Source organism: Heterodontus francisci, chromosome 16, assembly GCF_036365525.1.
Source record: "Heterodontus francisci isolate sHetFra1 chromosome 16, sHetFra1.hap1, whole genome shotgun sequence".
NCBI classification, from domain to species: Eukaryota; Metazoa; Chordata; class Chondrichthyes; order Heterodontiformes; family Heterodontidae; genus Heterodontus; species Heterodontus francisci.
The window spans coordinates 70714225-70731830 of NC_090386.1; the positions used below are offsets into that span (position 1 = coordinate 70714225).

General features: G+C 44.7%; 1 protein-coding gene across 2 annotated transcripts in view; it reads left to right on the plus strand.

The window, feature by feature from the left end:
• The window catches only part of tm9sf4 (transmembrane 9 superfamily protein member 4), a 73036-nt gene that overhangs the window by 19756 nt on the left and 35674 nt on the right, over nucleotides 1-17606 (plus strand). The window contains exons 3-4 of one of the 2 annotated variants that reach the window (XM_068048351.1): nucleotides 6236-6335; nucleotides 16580-16748. In XM_068048351.1, the coding sequence (XP_067904452.1) occupies nucleotides 6236-6335; nucleotides 16580-16748 (269 nt within the window). The remainder of the gene's footprint in view (nucleotides 1-6235; nucleotides 6336-16579; nucleotides 16749-17606) is intronic. The other variant, XM_068048352.1, reaches the window with a different exon arrangement.

Here is a 17606-nt window from a genome sequence, read left to right on the forward strand (position 1 = left end):
ATGCATCATTGGGGATCCTGCCATCTTTCATGCTGCTCACATGGCCAAGCCATCTCAAGCACTGCTGGCTCAGTAGGGTGTATATGCTGGGCATGTTGGCCGCCTCGAGGACTTCTGTGTTGGCGACACAGTCCTGCCACCTGATGCCAAGGTTTCTCCGGAGGCAGCGAAGATGGAATGAATTGAAACGTCGCTGTTGGCTGACATACGTTGTCCAGGCCTCGCTGGCGTAGAGCAAGGTACTGAGGACACAGGCTTGAAACAGTTGGACTTTTGTGTTCCGTATCAGTGCGCCATTTTCCCACACCCTCTTTGCCAGTCTGGACATAGCAGCAGACGCCTTTCCCATGCGCTTGTTGATTTCTGCATCGAGAGAAAGGTTACTGGTGATGGTTGAGCCTAGGTAGGTGAACTGTTGAACCACTTCCAGAGCATGGTCGCCGATATTGATGGATGGAGCATTTTTGACGTCCTGTCCCATGATCGTTTTCTTGAGGCTGATGGTTAGGCCAAATGTGTTGCAGGCAGCCGCAGTCCTGTCGATGAGTCTCTGCAGACGCTCTTCTGTGTGGGATGTTAATGCAGCATCGTCAGCAAAGAGGAGTTCCCTCATGAGGACTTTCTGTACTTTGGTCTTCGCTCTTAGACGGGCAAGGTTGAACAACCTTCCATCTGATCTTGTGTGGATGGAGGAAGATTCCTTCTTCTGAAGACTTGAACGCATGTGAGAGCAGCAGTGAGAAGACGATTCCAAACAGTGTAGGTGCGAGAACACAGCCCTGTTTCACACCACTGAGGATAGGAAAGGGATCTGTTGAGGCACCGCTATGCTGAATTGTGCCTTTCATATTGTCATGGAAGGAGGTGATGATACTTAGTAGCTTTGGTGGACATCCGATCTTTGCTAGTAGTCTGAAGAGACCACGTCTGCTGACGAGGTCAAAGGCTTTGGTGAGATCTATGAAAGCAACGTAGAGGGGCATCTGTTGTTCATGGCATTTCTCCTGTAGCTAGCGAAGGGAGAACAGCATGTCAATGGTGGATCTCTCTGCTCAAAAGCCGCACTGTGCCTCAGGGTAGACATGCTCAGCCAGCGTCTGGAATCTGTTTAAAACGATTCGAGCGAAGACTTTCCCCACTATGCTGAGCAGGGAGATTCCACGGTAGTTGTTGCAGTCACCACGGTCACCCTTGTTCTTATAGAGGGTGACGATATTGGCATCGCGCATGTCCTGTGGTACTGCTCCCTCGTCCCAGCACAGGCAAAGCAGTTCGTAGAGTGCTGAGAGTATAGCAGGCTTGGCACTCTTGATTATTTCAGGGGTAATGCCGGCCTTTCCATGGGCTTTTCCACTGCCTAGAGAATCAATGGCATCACTGAGTTTCGATTTTGTTGGCTGTTCGTCCAGCTCATCCATGACTGGCAGAAACTGGGCTGCATTGAGGGCGGTATCTGACAACATTTTCCCTACAGTACAGTTCTATGTATTGCTCCTCCCGGCAGTCCATTTGCTTGCGTTGGTCAGTGATCGCTTCCCCTGATTTCGACTTGGGGGGGAGGGCAATCTTCTTGATGGTTGGTCCAAAAGCTCTCTTAATGCCATCATACGTTCCTCTGATGTTTCCGGTGTCGGAGGCCAGCTGAATACAACTGCATAGGCGTTGCCAGTAGTCATTTGCCCAGTGCTTGTCTGTTCTTTGTGCAGCTCCTCTGGCTACTTTCAGTGCTACGGATGTTAACTTGCTGGGGGCTTTCTTGTAGTTCAGTAGTTCGGCGCGCTCAGCGGCTATGACATGTTCCAGCTCTTTAAAATGATTGAAACCAGTCTGCATTCTGCTTCTCACGTTTGCCAAAGATGGTCATTGCTGAGTCATAGATGGCATCTCTGATGTGGGCCTACTTTGTCTCTGCATCCCCTGCAGGAGTGTTTTGAAGGGCTTTTTCAAGTGAATATAGAATCATATGTAACAGCTGTGGATAAGAAATTCTGTTAGTGTTGATGCACGGATGGCCCTTCTGCTTGGAGTGATGTAGGTTTTTTATAAGGTGTAAATAAGTGAAAACTGCCGATTGATCGATTGATGTATAATAATCATCTCACTGAAGAACAAAAAGGCTTACAAAGAACAAAAGGGTGTGAAAATATCTAAACAAGGCAATGAAAAGGCACAGGAAAGACATGCGTGCAAAAAAATGCTCTCTAAAACAGAGGCCAATGTAGTGGGAGGTAGATGGTAAAAGTGGACAAGAAAATGGGCAAGAACTGACAATGCTAAAGTCAGTGTTCAGACCAAAGTACTGGAGGCTGTCCAATCAAGGAATGCCAATTTTGATTGCAATGGTTGACTTAAAAAACTGATGAGATTTTGAGATTCATAAATATTTATAAGAACATTTTCAAATCAGTATACTGTATTCGTTGCGCATGATGTGGTCTTCTCTACAGGGGATGCCAATCACAGATTCAGTGATCGCCTTGTGGAATATCTCCGTTCAGTCCGCAAGCATAACCCTGAGCTGCCAGTTGCCTTTTGTTTTAATTCTCCGCCCCACTGCCACCCTGACCTCTCTGACTTGCTTTCCTACGCTGTTCTAATGAGGCTCAACGGAACTTCGAGGAACACCATTTCATCTTTCAATTAGACACTTTACAGCCTTCCAGACTCAACATTGAGTTCAAAAATTTCAGATCATAACCACTGCTCCCATTTTTTCAGACAGCAGCTGTTGGTAATGATTCTGCTACTGCCATTTACATCTCCTCCTAGACCTATCTTTTGTTTCTTAATTGTCCCATTACCATCCCCTTTTGTCATTTAATCTCTCTTGCCTTCCATCCTATCACAGACCTTCCTTTTTGTTCATTCTTCCCTACCCCCTTTCCCTGTCTCCGTACTTGATTAAAACCTGTTACATCTTTAACTTTTTCCGGTCCTGATGAAAGGTCAGTGACCTGAAACGTTAACTTGGATTTGCTCTTCACAGATCCTGCCTGACCTTCTGAGCATTTGTAACATTTTCTGTTTTTCTCTCCTTAATACTGTTTTGTTAACTGGACCAAAAGTTTTTTTTTAATTCATTCATGGGATGTGGGCGTTGCTGGCCAGGCTAGCATTTATTGCCCATCCCCAATTGCTCTTGAGAAGGTGGTGGTGAGCTGCCTTCTTGAACCGCTGCAGTCCATTTGGGGTAGGTATACCCACAGTACTGTTAGGAAGGGAGTTCCAGGATTTTGACCCAGCGACAGTGAAGGAACGGCGATATAGTTCCAAGTCAGGATGGCGTGTGACTTGGACAGGAACTTTCAGGTGGTGATGTTCCCATGCATTTGCTGCCCTTGTCCTTCTAGTTGGTAGAGGTCACGGGTTTGGAAGGTGCTGTTGAAGGAGCCTTGGTGCATTGCTGCAGTGCATCTTGTAGATGGTACACACTGCTGCCACTGTGCGTCGGTGGTGAAGAAAGTGAATGTTTGTAGATAGGGTGCCAATCATGCGGGCTGCTTTGTCCTGCATGATGTCGAGCTTCTTGAGTGTTGTTGGAGCTGCACCCACCCAGGCAAGTGGAGAGTATTCCATCACACTCCTAACTTGTGCCTTGTAGATGGTGGACAGGCTTGGGGGAGTCAGGAGGTGAGTTACTCGCCTCAGGATTTCTAGCCTCTGGCCTGCTCTTGTAGCCACGGTATTTATATGGCTACTCCAGTTCAGTTTCTGGTCAATGGTAGCCCCTAGGATGTTGATAGTGGGGGATTCAGCGATGATCATGCTATTGAATGTCAAGGGGAAATGGTTAGATTCTCTCTTGTTGGAGATGGTCATTGCCTGGCACTTGTGTGCCGCGAATGTTACTTGGCACTTATCGGCCCAAGCCTGGATATTGTCCAGGTCTTGCTGCATTTCGACACGGACTGCTTCAGTATCTGAGGAGTCACGAATGGTGCTGAACAATGTGCAATCATCAGCGAATATCCGCACTTCTGACCTTCTGATTGAAGGAAGGTCATTGATGAAGCAGCTGAAGATGGTTGGGCCTAGGACACTACCCTGAGGAACTCCTGGAGCTGAGATGATTGACCTTCAACAACCACAGCCATCTTCCTTTGCACTAGGTATGACTCCAGCCAGCGGAGGGTTTTTCCCCTGATTCCCATTGACCTCAGTTTTTGCTAGGGCTCCTTGATGCCATACTCAGTCAAATGCTGCCTTAATGTCAAGGGCAGTCACTCTCACCTCGCCTCTTGAGTTCAGCTCTTTTGTCCATGTTTGAACCAAGGCTGTAATGAGGTCAGGAGCTGAGTGGCCCTGGCGGAACCCAAACTGAGCTTCACTGAGCAGGTTATTGCTAAGCAAGTGCTGCTTGATGGCACTGTTTATGACACCGTCCATCACTTTACTGATGATTGAGAGTAGGCTGATGGGGCGGTAATTGGCCGGGCTGGACCTGTCCTGCTTTTTGTGTACAGGATATACCTGGGCAAATTTCCACATTGTTGTAGCTGTACTGGAACAGCTTGGCTAGGGGTGTGGCAAGTTCTGGAGCACAGGTCTTCAGTACTATTGCTGGAATATTGTCAGGGCCCATAGCCTTTGCAGTATCCAGTGCCTTCAGTCGTTTCTTGATATCACGTGGAGTGAATCGAATTGGCTGAAGTCTGGCATCTGTGATGCTGGGGACTTCAGGAGGAGGCAGAGATGGATTATCAACTCGGCATTTCTGGCTGCAGATTGTTGCAAATGCTTCAGCTTTATCTTTCGCACTGATGTGCTGGGCTCCCCCATCATTGAGGATGGGGATATTTGTGGAGCCACCTCCTCCAGTTAGTTGTTTAATTGTCCACCACCATTCACGGCTGGATGTGGCAGGACTGCAGAGCTTAGATCTGATCCGTTGGTTATGGGATCACTTAGCTCTGTCTATCGCATGCTGCTTACACAGTTTGGCACGTGGTTAGTCCTGTGTTGTAGCTTCACCAGGTTGACACCTCATTTTGAGGTATGCCAGGTGCTGCTCCTGGCATGCCCTCCTGCACTCTCCATTGAACCAGTATTGGTCTGCTGGCTTGACGGTAATGGTGGAGTGGGGGATATGGCGGGGCCATGAGGTTACAGATTGTGTTTGAGTACAGTTCTGCTGCTGCTGATGCTCCACAGTGCCTCATGGATGCCCAGTTTTGCATTGCTCGATCTGTTCGAATCTATCCCATTTCGCACGGTGGTAGTGCCACACAACACGAAGGAGGGTTTCCTCAATGTGAAGGCGGGACTTCATCTCCACAAGGACTGTGTGGTGGTCACTCTTACCAATACTGTCATGGACAGATGCATCTGCAGCAGGCAAATTGGTGAGGACGAGGTCAAGTATGTTTTCCCCTCTTGTTCATTCCCTCACCACCTGTCGCATACCCAGTCTAGCAGCTATGTCCTTTAGGGCTCGGCCGGCTCGGTCAGTAGTGGTGTTACCAAGCCACTCTTGGTGATGGACATTGAAGTCCCCCACCCAGAGTACATTCTGTGCCCTCGTCACCCTCAGTGCTTCGTCCAGATGCTGTTCAACATGGAGGAGTACTGACTCATCAGCTGAGGGAGGGTGGTAGGTGGTAATCAGCAGAAGGTTTCCTTGTCCATGTTTGATCTGATGCCATGAGACTTCATGGGGTCCAGAGTCGATGTTGAGGACTCCCAAGGCAACTCCCTCCCTGCTGTATACCACTGTGCCACCACCTCTGGTGGGTCTGTCCTGCCGGTGGGACAGGACATACCCAGGGATGGCAGTGTCTGGGACATTATTAGGTATGATTCCGTGAGTATGACTATGTCACGCTGTTGCTTGACTAGTCTGTGGGACAGCTCTCCCAACTTTGGCACAAGCTCCCAGATGTTAGTAAGGAGGGCTTTGCAGGGTCGACAGGGCTGGGTTTGCCGTTGTCGTTTCCGGTGCCTAGGTCGATGCCGAGTAGTCTGTCCAGTTTAATTCCTAAAAGTGCTTAGATCAAAGCAAAAACAGAAAATATTCAGCAGGACAGGTAGCATCTCTGGAGAGAGAAACAGAGTTAACATTTCTGGGCATATTAGTGTTTAGATCAACTTGGTAGAAGTTTTTCTTCACCTAATATATATTCTTGTACTGACCTATGAAGCATGGACGCAAGAGGATGTGATTATTTTCATCAAAATAAATACACTTGCATAAAATGCCAATTAAAAAATCTTGAGTCTTTTAATCTTCTTGTTTCAGGCTGTGAAGTTGACTAGCTCACGGACACAGCTCCCATATGAATATTATTCTCTCCCTTTTTGTCGCCCAGAAAAAATTGAATATAAGGCAGAAAATCTTGGTGAGTTTATTACAATTGGTAACATTTTTTTGTAGTGTAAACTATAGCATAACTTGTATGTGTTATGGACAGGTAAAAGGGAGTGTGAGTGGTTCCCACTGTTCACCTCCCAACTGACTGCATTCGTGTTCTGTTAAAAATCGTGTGTTCGTCCCTGAGTATTTTTAGGGTCAAATAGACGAACATTTGATAGGTTTTCCCATAGGTTTAAAAAAAAACTTTATTTTTTACACAATTCCCAAAATGAGTACAACGTCACCCCCACACAAATTCACTCACACACACGTACACAAGGATAGATAGAGAGAAAAGACTATGATGTATTTTAAAGACTGATGTGAGGTATGTGTCTGTGTTTTACAGTAAACCTGTTGAATCTTCTCAGGAAGAAAGCCTTTTTAAAGGTTCGGGCCTGGGTGTTTGTAATCTTGAACTGGTTACGACTCAACACAAAGCTAGTGGTGTGGATTTTTTTTTTACCTTCACAGGTGGAGAGTCTCAAAAACACTTTGTGATGTCTCTGCTGTAGTGGCTGCTCCAGTTGTTCAGCAGGGTGGGTCTTGCTTGCCTGGATCTCTTGCACAGTCTCTGGCTGGACTGGCTTTCTGAGGTCTTGGTTTGATCTCCCCTCTCTCCAGAGGGCTACCTTTTTAAGGTAAAAAATCATCACATTAGAGTTTCTGTTAGGAGATATGTGGCCTTCTCCCCTGGTGTGACCACAATGGACCAAGATATGATAACCATGGCTATGAATTGATGTCTGTATGGGGGCCATTCTGTTAATGTGGTGCTACTTCACATCTATTCATTTTGGTTTGGGCTGTGAGTTAGTCAGTCTCTAGAACCTTTGTTAGTTCATTGATGTCAATAGGGGATCATCGATATGCAGTAGTGCTCTTTTCAATTTCAAAAGGGTTCTCCCCAGAGCTGTTTCACAAGAACATAAGAAATAGGAGCAGGAGTAGACCATATGACCCATCGAGCCTGCTCCGCTATTCAATACGATTATGGCTGATCTTGGGCTTCAACTCCACTTTCCTGCCCGCTCGCCATATCCCTTGATTCCCTGGGAGACCAAAAAACTGTCTATCCCAGCCTTGAATGTATTCAACGATGGAGCATCCACAACTCTCTAGGGTAGAATTCTGAAGATTCACAACCCTTAGTGTGAAGTAATTTCTCCTCATCTAAGTCCTAAATGATCAGCCCTCAATCCTGAGACTATGCCCCATGTTTTAGATTCCTCAACCAGCGGAAACAATCTCTGTGTCTATCCTATCCAGCCCCTTCAGAATCTTGTTTGTTTCAATTAGATCACCTCTCATTCTTCTAAACTCCAGAGAATATAGGTCCAATTTACTCAGCCCTCTCCTCCCAGGGACCAATTTAGTGAACCTTCGATGAACTGCCTCCAGTGCAAATACATCCTTTCTTAAATGTGGAGACCAAAGATGCACACGGTCCTCCAGATGTGGTATCACGAAAACCTTGTACATTTGTAGCAAGAATTCTTTGTTTCTGTACTCCAATCCCCTTGCAATAAAGGGCAACATGCCATTTGCCTTCCTAATTGCTTGCTGTACCTGCATGCTAATTTTTAGCATTCCTTGTGCAAACACACCCAAGTCTCTTTGAACATCAACACTTATGAGTTTCACACCTTTTAAAAAATATTCTGCTTTTCGGTTCTTTTGACAAGAGTGAATAATTTCATTCTTCCCTACATTATACTCCATCTGCCACCTTGTTGCCCACTCACTTAACCTGTCTATAAGCCTTTGCAGCCTCTCTGTCCTCCCCACAGCTTACCTTTCCACCTACCTTTGTATCATCAGAAAACTTAAATACATTGCTCTCTGTCTCTTCATCTAAGTCTTTGATATAGATTGTAAATAGCTGAGGCCCCAACACTGATCCTTGCGGCACTGCGCTATTTACTGCCTGCCAACTTGAAAGTGCCCCGTTCATGCCCACTCTTTGCTGTCCTGTTAACCAATCCTCTATCCATGCTAATATATTGCCCCCAACTCCATGAGCCCTTATTTTGCCTATTAACCTTTTGTGGGGCACCTTATCGAATGCCTTTTGGAAATCCAGGTATATTACATCTACTGGTTCTCCTTTATCTACCCTACTAGTTTCATCCCCAAAAAACTCTAATACACTTGTCAAACAGGATTTCCCTTTAGTAAAACCATGTTGACTTGCTCTAATCATACTGTGCTTTTCTAAGTGCATTGTTAAGGCTTCCTTAATGATAGATTCCAGCATTTTCCCAATGCCTGATGTTAGGCTAACTGGCCTGTAGTTCCCTGTTTTCTCTTTCCCTCCTTTCTTGACACAGTGGTGTAACATTTGCCAACTTCCAATCTGATGGGACCATTCCCGAATCTGAGTAATTTTGGAAAATCATAACGAGCACATCAATCTCTGCAGTTATATCTTTTAGAACCCTAGGGTGTAGGCCATCATATCCTGGGGATTTGTCAAATTTTAATCCCTTAAGTTTCTCCAATACTTTTTCTCTGCTGATATTAATTTCCTCACTTTTTAGCCCCTAGTTTACTGTCTATTTCTGGTATGAAACTTGTTCTTCTGTGAAGACAGACATAAAGTATTTGTTCAATGCCTCTGCCATTTCCTCATTCCCCATGATAATTTATCCTGTCTCTGCTTCTAAGGGGCCAACGTTTACTTTAGCTGCTCTCTTCCTTTTAATATACCTATAACAGCTCTTACAATCTATTTTTGTATTACTGGCTGGTTTACTGTCAGTCTATTTTTCCCTTTTTTATCAACTTTTTGGTGGCCTTTTGCTGGTTTCTAAAACTCCCAATCCTCAGACTTGCTACTCTTCATTTTGTAACATTGTAAGCCTTTTCTTTTAATCCAATACTATCCTTAACTTCCTGAATGAGCAATGGATATATCTGAAGAAGGGTCACTGACCTGAAACGTTAACTCTGCTTCTCTCTCCACCGATGCTGCCAGACCTGCTGAGTATTTCCAGAATTTCATGTTTTTATTTCAGATTTCCAGCATCCGCAGTATTTTGCTTTTATTATATGGATGTATCTTTCTTGCTGAGTTTTTGTTTTTCATGGAATGTATTTTTGTTGAACATTTTGAATTGCGTCTTTAAAGGTTTCCTGCTATTCATTTACCAATATACCTTTTTTACCCAATTTACTGTAGCCCGTTCTCCCATGATACCTACGTAGTTGGCTTTAAGTTTAAGATTCTTGTTTGTGATTGGAGTATGTCACTTCCAAACTTAACATGGAATTCAATGGTATAATGATCAGTATTTCCCAATGGATCTTTTACTATTACATTACTATTTAACCCAGCTTCATTACACAATACTAGATCTAAGATAGCTTTATCCCTAGTTGGTTCCACACCGTGTTGCTCTAAGAAACTGTTTTGAAAACATTCTACCAGCTCATCTTCTAGACCACTCTTGCCAATTTAATTGTCCCAGTCTAAATGCAGATTAAAGTCCCTCACAATTATTACATTTCCTTTGTTAGAAGCTCCAATAATTTCTTGTTTAATGCTCTGTCCAATGTTATAACTACTGCTAGGGGGCCTATAAACTACTCCCACCAGTGTTTTCTGATTCTTGCTATTCCTAATTTCCACCCATACTGATCTTACTTCATGACCTTCTGAGGCCTGATCCTGTCGCACTAATGTCCTTATCTCATCCTTTACTATTGGGGCTCTCCCTCCTCTTTTGCTATTCTGTCTGTCTTTCTGAAATATTGTGTACCTTGGAATATTTATTTCCCAACTTTGATCACCATGTAACCATGTCTCTATAACAGTGATTAGATCTAAATCATTTACCTCTATTTGTGGCACTAGTTCATCTATCTAATTGCAGATGCTTCGCACATTCAGATAAAGACCTTTAATTTAATCTTTTTGCTTCTATTCCCAGCAATGACCTTATTCGCTGATGTACAATTTTTGTTAAACTCTCTGTCCCTTCCTGTCCCATTCTGCTTGTCTTTACCCACAATGCTGTTCCCATGCCTCGACCTTTCTCTTTGGATTTCTAAATCTCATTTTACCCGAACCCTCCCCATCCCCCATTAGTTCACAACCTCTAACCTTATCTGATGGCACACTCTTAAGTTTGTACGCTCTGTCCCTTCCTGCCCCACACAGATTATCATTACCCTTATTGCTATCTTGCCTTCTCTTTCTTTAACTAATCACATCTTACCTCACCTGATCCCTCACCCCCACTATTTAGTTTAAAGCCCTCTCTACTGTCCCAGTTATACGAGGCGCCAGAACACTGGTCTCAGCACGGTTCAGGTGAAGACCATCCCAACAGTACAGCTCCCATTTTCCCCAATACTGGTGCCAGTGCCCCATGAATCAAAACCCATTTCTCCCACACCAATCTTTGAGCCATGCATTTAACTGTCTAATCTTCTTTACCCTACACCAATTTGCTTATGGCTCAGGTAATAACCAAGAGATTATTACCTTTTGAGGTTCTGCTTTTTAATTTAGCCCCTAGCTGCTCATATTCCCTATGCAGAACCTCTTTCCTAGTCCTATCTATGTCATTAGTACCCACGTGGACCACGACAACTGAATCCTTCCCCTTCCACTGTAAGTTCCTCTCCAGCCCCTAGCAGATGTCCCGAACCCTGGCACTAGGCAGGCAACACAGCCTTCTGGACTCTCGCTCTTGTCCGCAGTGAACTGTGTTTATCTCCCTAACTATACTATCCATGACTACCACTATACTCCTATTTACTCCCCCCACTTGAATGGCTTCCTGTACCACGGTGCCATGGTCAGTTTGCTCATCCATCCTGCAGCGCTCTCATCCATACAAGCTGAAAGAACCTCAAACCTGTTGGACAATTGCAAGGGCTGAGGCTCCTCCACTTCTGTCTTCTTGATCCCTTTACCTGCCTCACTCAAAGTTACACCCTCTTGTCCCTGAGCAAATCAGCTGACCCTATCCTAAGAGATGTGACTGCCTTCTGGAACAAAGTGTCCAGGTAACTTTCCTCCTTCCTGATGCATCACAGTGTCTGCTGCTCAGCCTTCAGCTCATTGACTCTGAGCCAAAGCTCCTCAAGCCGCAGACACTTACTAACTGCAGATGTGTTGGCCGTGGATCACGCTGGCGTCTAGCAGCTCCCACATACTGCACCCGCAACACATCACCTGCCCTGCCATTTTTATTATGTTAATTTATTTTTCTTAATTAATTCATAATTATTAAAGTTGACTACTGCTAAGCTCCACTACTAATAAGCTTTACTACTGCTGGTAAACACTACTACTAATAAAACCTAATTAATAAACTACCTGAGTCACAGAAGATTTTTATTATTCCAACCCCAATTAAAATTCCTTAGTTGAGATAAGAGAAAAAGAGAAAATGTTCAACCAATCACTTACCTTCTTTGCTGGAACGTCACACATTAATTCCTCTCTCCCTCTCTGTACCGAATTCTCACATGAACCAAATTCCCACCTTCACACTCTGACTACGTCTCACTCAGGCAAAGTCTCCAATCCGTGCGCCTCTTACTCCCAGACAAGGTTAATGAGTTCCTCCTTTGTAGACAGGTTTGTTGATTTTCAGTACAGGAGGGATCAAACAAACAAAGAAAAGAACAAAGAAAATTACAGCACAGGAACAGGCCCTTCGGCCCTCCAAGCCTGCACCGATCCAGATCCTCTATCTAAACATGACGCCTATTTTCTAAGGGTCTGTATCTCTTTACTTCCTGCCCATTCATGTATCTGTCTAGGTACATCTTAAAAGATGCTATCGTGCCCGCGTCTACCACCTCCGCTGGCAACGCGTTCCAGGCACCCACCACCCTCTGCGTAAAGAACTTTCCACGCATATCCCCCCTAAACTTTTCCCCTCTCACTTTGAACTCGTGACCCCTTGTAATTGAATCCCCCACTCTGGGGAAAAAGCTTCTTGCTATCCAACCTGTCTATACCTCTCATGATTCTGTACACCTCAATCAGGTCCCCCCTCAACCTCTGTCTTTCTAATGAAAATAATCCGAATCTACTCAACCTCTCTTCATAGCTAGCGCCTTCCATACCAGGCAACATCCTGGTGAACCTCCTCTGCACCCTCTCCAAAGCATCCACATCCTTTTAGTAATGTGGCGACCAGAACTGCACGCAGTATTCCAAATGTGGCCGAACCAATGTCCTATACAACTGTAACATGACCTGCCAACTCTTGTACTCAATACCCTGTCCGATGAAGGAAAGCATGCCGTTTGCCTTCTTGACCACTCTATTGACCTGCGTTGCCACCTTCAGGGAACAATGGACCTGAACACCCAAATCTCTCTGTACATCAATTTTTCCCAGGACTTTTCCATTTACTGTATAGTTCACTCTTGAATTGGATCTTCCAAAATGCATCACCTCGCATTTGCCCTGATTGAACTCCATCTGCCATTTCTCTGCCCAACTCTCTAGTCTATCTATATTCTGCTGTATTCTCTGACAGTCCCCTTCACTATCTGCTACTCCACCAATCTTAGTGTCGTCTGCAAACTTGCTAATCAGACCACCTATACTTTCCTCCAAATCATTTATGTATATCGCAAACAACAGTGGTCCTAGCACGGATCCCTGTGGAACACCACTGGTCACACGTCTCCATTTTGAGAAACTCCCTTCCACTGCTACTCTCTGTCTCCTGTTGCCCAGCCAGTTCTTTATCCATCTAGCTAGTACACCTTGGACCCCATGCGCCTTCACTTTCTCCATCAGCCTACCATGGGGAACCTTATCAAACAACGCCTTACTGAAGTCCATGTATACGACATCTACAGCCCTTCCCTCATCAATCAACTTTGTCACTTCCTCAAAGAATTCTATTAAGTTGGTAAGACATGACCTTCCCTGCACAAAACCATGTTGCCTATCACTGATAAGCCCATTTTCTTCCAAATGGGAATCGATCCTATCCCTCAGTAACTTCTCCAGCAGCTTCCCTACCACTGACGTCAGGCTCACCGGTCTATAATTACCTGGATTATCCCTGCTACCCTTCTTAAACAAGGGGACAACATTAGCAATTCTCCAGTCCTCCGGGACCTCACCCGTGTTTAAGGATGCTGCAAAGATATCTGTTAAGGCCCCAGCTATTTCCTCTCTCGCTTCCCACAGTAACCTGGGATAGATCCCATCCGGACCTGGGGACTTGTCCACCTTAATGCCTTTTAGAATACCCAACACTTCCTCCATCCTTATGCCGACTTGACCTAGAGTAATCAAACATCTGTTCCTAACCTCAACTTCATGTCCCTCTCCTCGGTGAATACCGATGCAAAGTACTCGTTTAGAATCTCACCCATTTTCTCTGACTCCACGCTTAACTTTCCTCCTTTGTCCTTGAGTGGGCCAATCCTTTCTCTAGTTACCCTCTTGCTCCTTATATATGAATAAAAGGCTTTGGGATTTTCCTTCACCCTGTTTGCTAAAGATATTTCATGACCCCTTTTAGCCCTCTTAATCATATAACCATTACTCCATTTTGACTGTAGTACAATTGTCAAAGTTCTTGTGGTTTTATTTAACAGTTGACTTTTTAATTCATAATTCTTCCTTTTCATTGTTTATTTCATCACAGCTCCTTCCATGCATGGCATATGCTAAATGACTTGTGGAGCACCTTCCATTGATGGTCTGAGTTTATAGATTGAGGGATTGGCTCATGTATTAAATGCAAAAGCAGAATTAAAGTAAATGATTACAGATATTTGAAAGTCTTGCCCTAATCTTGTAATATATATTTTAATTTCAGGTGGACAGTAAATGCTCATGTGAGATTGCAGCTAGGCCAGGAATAGGTGCATGTAGTGTGGTATATGGAATGCTATTGAACTGTGGAAGATGCAGTTTGTTAATGTGTCAGGTTGAACTCTTCTGGAAGATGTCATTGTTCTGGCATTGAGGCATTAATAAGTATGTATGGCTCTCTTTGTGTTGTTCCTAATCTGGAGGCACCTTTCAGTGATATATTTCCTGAGGTTGGAGGTAAATGACCAGTGCTTTAATGATGGCTGCGTTTGCTGACAGCGCTACCACTAGGTGGTACTGCAGTGGCACATGCGCAAATGCAGCATGTGCCACTAAAACGTCCCAGTCTGCAACTTCAGGCAGCTGCCAGGACTAAAGATTGCGCTGCTCAAATAATCACACGAAGGCAACCTAACCTAAACACATGGCAGCACACAATGGCGGGAGAGAGCGAGCGAGCGGGCCGGCCAAGTGGGGGAGCGGAGCGGGACGGGGGGGAGCGGAGCGGGCCGGGGTGGGGGTAGGGGGTGGAGAAGCAGAGCATCCGGAGAGAGCAGCAAGGGTGGGGGGAGCAGAGAGAGTGGCGAGGGGGGTAGCAGAGCGGCCGGAGAGAGCAGTGAGTGGGGGGAGCGGAGCAGCCGGAAGGCGCATGCGCAGAGGCCGACCAGGCGCGTTGCCCGAAGATGCACACATCAAGCGATGACATCATTGGCGCATGCGCAAGTCGGATTGCAGCGTACGCGCAGAGAGCAGGAGCCCGTCTGCGCATGTGTGCACCTTGGCGCAGCCTAATGCCGTCAGTGGCGGGACGCGTTGTCAGGAATCACTTTGTTGAATGATATTAGTAATGATACCAAGGTCAACATGGCCACTCACTGCTTACCGCTTGTAATGTCAGTTCAGCTTTTAAGAAAAACTTGCTTTGTTCACGTTTTAAATCATTAGTGAACTAATAAGTGACTCTTGGTCAGCAGAGCAATGTAATGGATTTTGCATCTGATGAGGCATATAAGAGGTGAAACCTATGTTAGTAACATAGAAAATAGGAGCAGGAGTAGGCTATTTGGCCCTTCGAGCCTGCTCCGCCATTCATTATGATCATGGTTGATCATCCAACTCAGTAGCCTGGTCCCGCTTTCGCCCCATACCCTTTGATCCCTTTAGAGCTAAGAGCTATATCTAACTCCTTCTTGAAAACATACAATGTTTTGGCCTCAAATGCTTTCTGTGGTTGTGAATTCCACAGGCTCACCACTCTCTGGGTGAAGAAATTTCTCCTGATCCTTAGACTATGACCCCTGGTTCTGGACTCCCTCACCATCGGGAACATCCTTCCTGCATCTACCCTGTCAAGTCCTGTTAGAATTTTATAGGTTTCTATGAGATCCCCCCTTACTCTTCTGAACTCCAGCGAATATAATCCTAACCGACTCAATCTTTCCTCATACATCAGTCCCGCCATCCCAGGAATCAGTCTGGTAAATCTTCGATGCACTCCCTCTATAGCAAGAACATCCTTCCTCAGATAAGGAGACCAAAACTGCACACAATATTCCAGGTGTGGCCTCACCAAAGCCCTGTATTATTGCAGCAAGACATCTCTGCTCCTGTACTCGAATCCCCTCGCTATGAAGGCCAACATACCATTTGCCTTTTTTGCCACCTGTTGCACCAGCATGCTTACCTTCAGTGACTGGTTTACGAGAACACCCAGGTCTTGCTCATATTCCCCGCTCTCAGTTTATAGCTGTTCAGATAATCTGCCTTCCTGTTTTTGCTACCAAAGTGGATAACCTCACATTTATCCATATTATACTGCATCTGCCATGCATTAGCCCACTCACTCAACTTGTCCACATCACCCTGAAGCCTCTCTGCATCCTCCTCACAACTTGCCCTCGCAACCAGTTTTGTGTCATCTGCAAATTTGGAGACATTACATTTAGTTCCCTCATCTAAATCATTAATGTATATAGTGAAAGGCTGGGGTCCCAGCACCGATCCCTGCGGTACCCCACTAGTCACTGCCTGCCATTTGCAAAAAGACCCATTTATTCCTACTCTTTGTTTCCTGTCCGCCAACCAGTTTTCTATCCATCGCAATACGCTACCCCCAATCCCATGTGCTTTAATTTTACATGCTAATCTCTTATGTGGGACTTTGTCGAAAGCCTTCTGAAAGTCCAAATAAACCACATCCACTGGCTCCCCCTTGAAACTCAGAATTTAATCACCAGTTAACACATCATGCTTCAAACACGACACTAGAGCTAATTGTTCTATGATAATGCTAAAGGTCTGTTACTGCTGTTTCATTTGATTCCTGTAACTGTGGCATCAATAATTTTACATGTTCAAAAATAATGATGCAGATAGGTGGAATGCAAAAAAGAAATAACTGTTATTAAATTTGTTCTTTTATACAGGTGAGGTGTTAAGAGGTGATCGGATTGTGAACACACCATACAACTTGCACATGAGCGTTGAAAAGAAATGTGAAGTGCTTTGTGACAAGCCAAACAAACCTGTCAAGTTTAAAGTAGCAGAAAGTAAACTGGTCGTAGAAAGAATTCGGGAAGAATATTATGTTCATTTGTATGTGTAACTATTTTTGCTCTTATACATTGATAGTGTGCAGCCTGCAGTTCATTAACTTGTTTAAAACTTTTTTTTATACCATATTGCTTTGTTAAAGGAACTTTGCTATGAATTTTTTGTGGACTGTGTAGGGATAGGCTATTCTACCATGGGGCACCACAGTTGAGCCTGATTCTATAGGCCTGTGCATGCTAGCAAGCGGGACCCTGAGTTTATTATCCCCTTCCTAGGATGAAGGTACTGAATCCAATGATGGCACTTGTACTTGTGCCACAATTAAGATTAGCTATCACAACAAAACCAGGAATTGAACTTGGAATCTTTAGGCCTGTGTGGCTGTACTGTTACTTAATAACTGCGGCATCAGGGAAGCTGCCATTATCCTTTTAAGAACCAACAAAATTTTAGGTACTTTTGGATTTAACTGTCTAAATACAGGAACTGGTATGGAAAAGTTGATATCTATTTTGTAAGACCAAGTACATTTAGGAGTAGTTTTCACTAACAGGAGGGCGAAAGCTCTATTCGTCGTTCGGTAGACTTGTAATCCTTCTCCACAACCTGAAGACTGGAGTAAGTCCTTGTGACGTGCATGGTTTAATTAGTCTCTTGCTTGCTGTTAAGATAGGTTGGCAAGAAAACCGTGTGCACTGAGTTAAGGTCTGTAGATAGGTATGTTTTTGCAATCTTGTTCTGCCCTTTATACAGGCTGTTTTATTTGAGCTCCTTCATATTGTCAGTCTGTGCACTGGGATCATTCTGCTATATTTCTGCATCCATGTATGAATGCTGATAGGTTAAAGAAAAGATTGGAACAAATTAAGGATAAAATTTGTCCTTATCTCAACAGCAGCA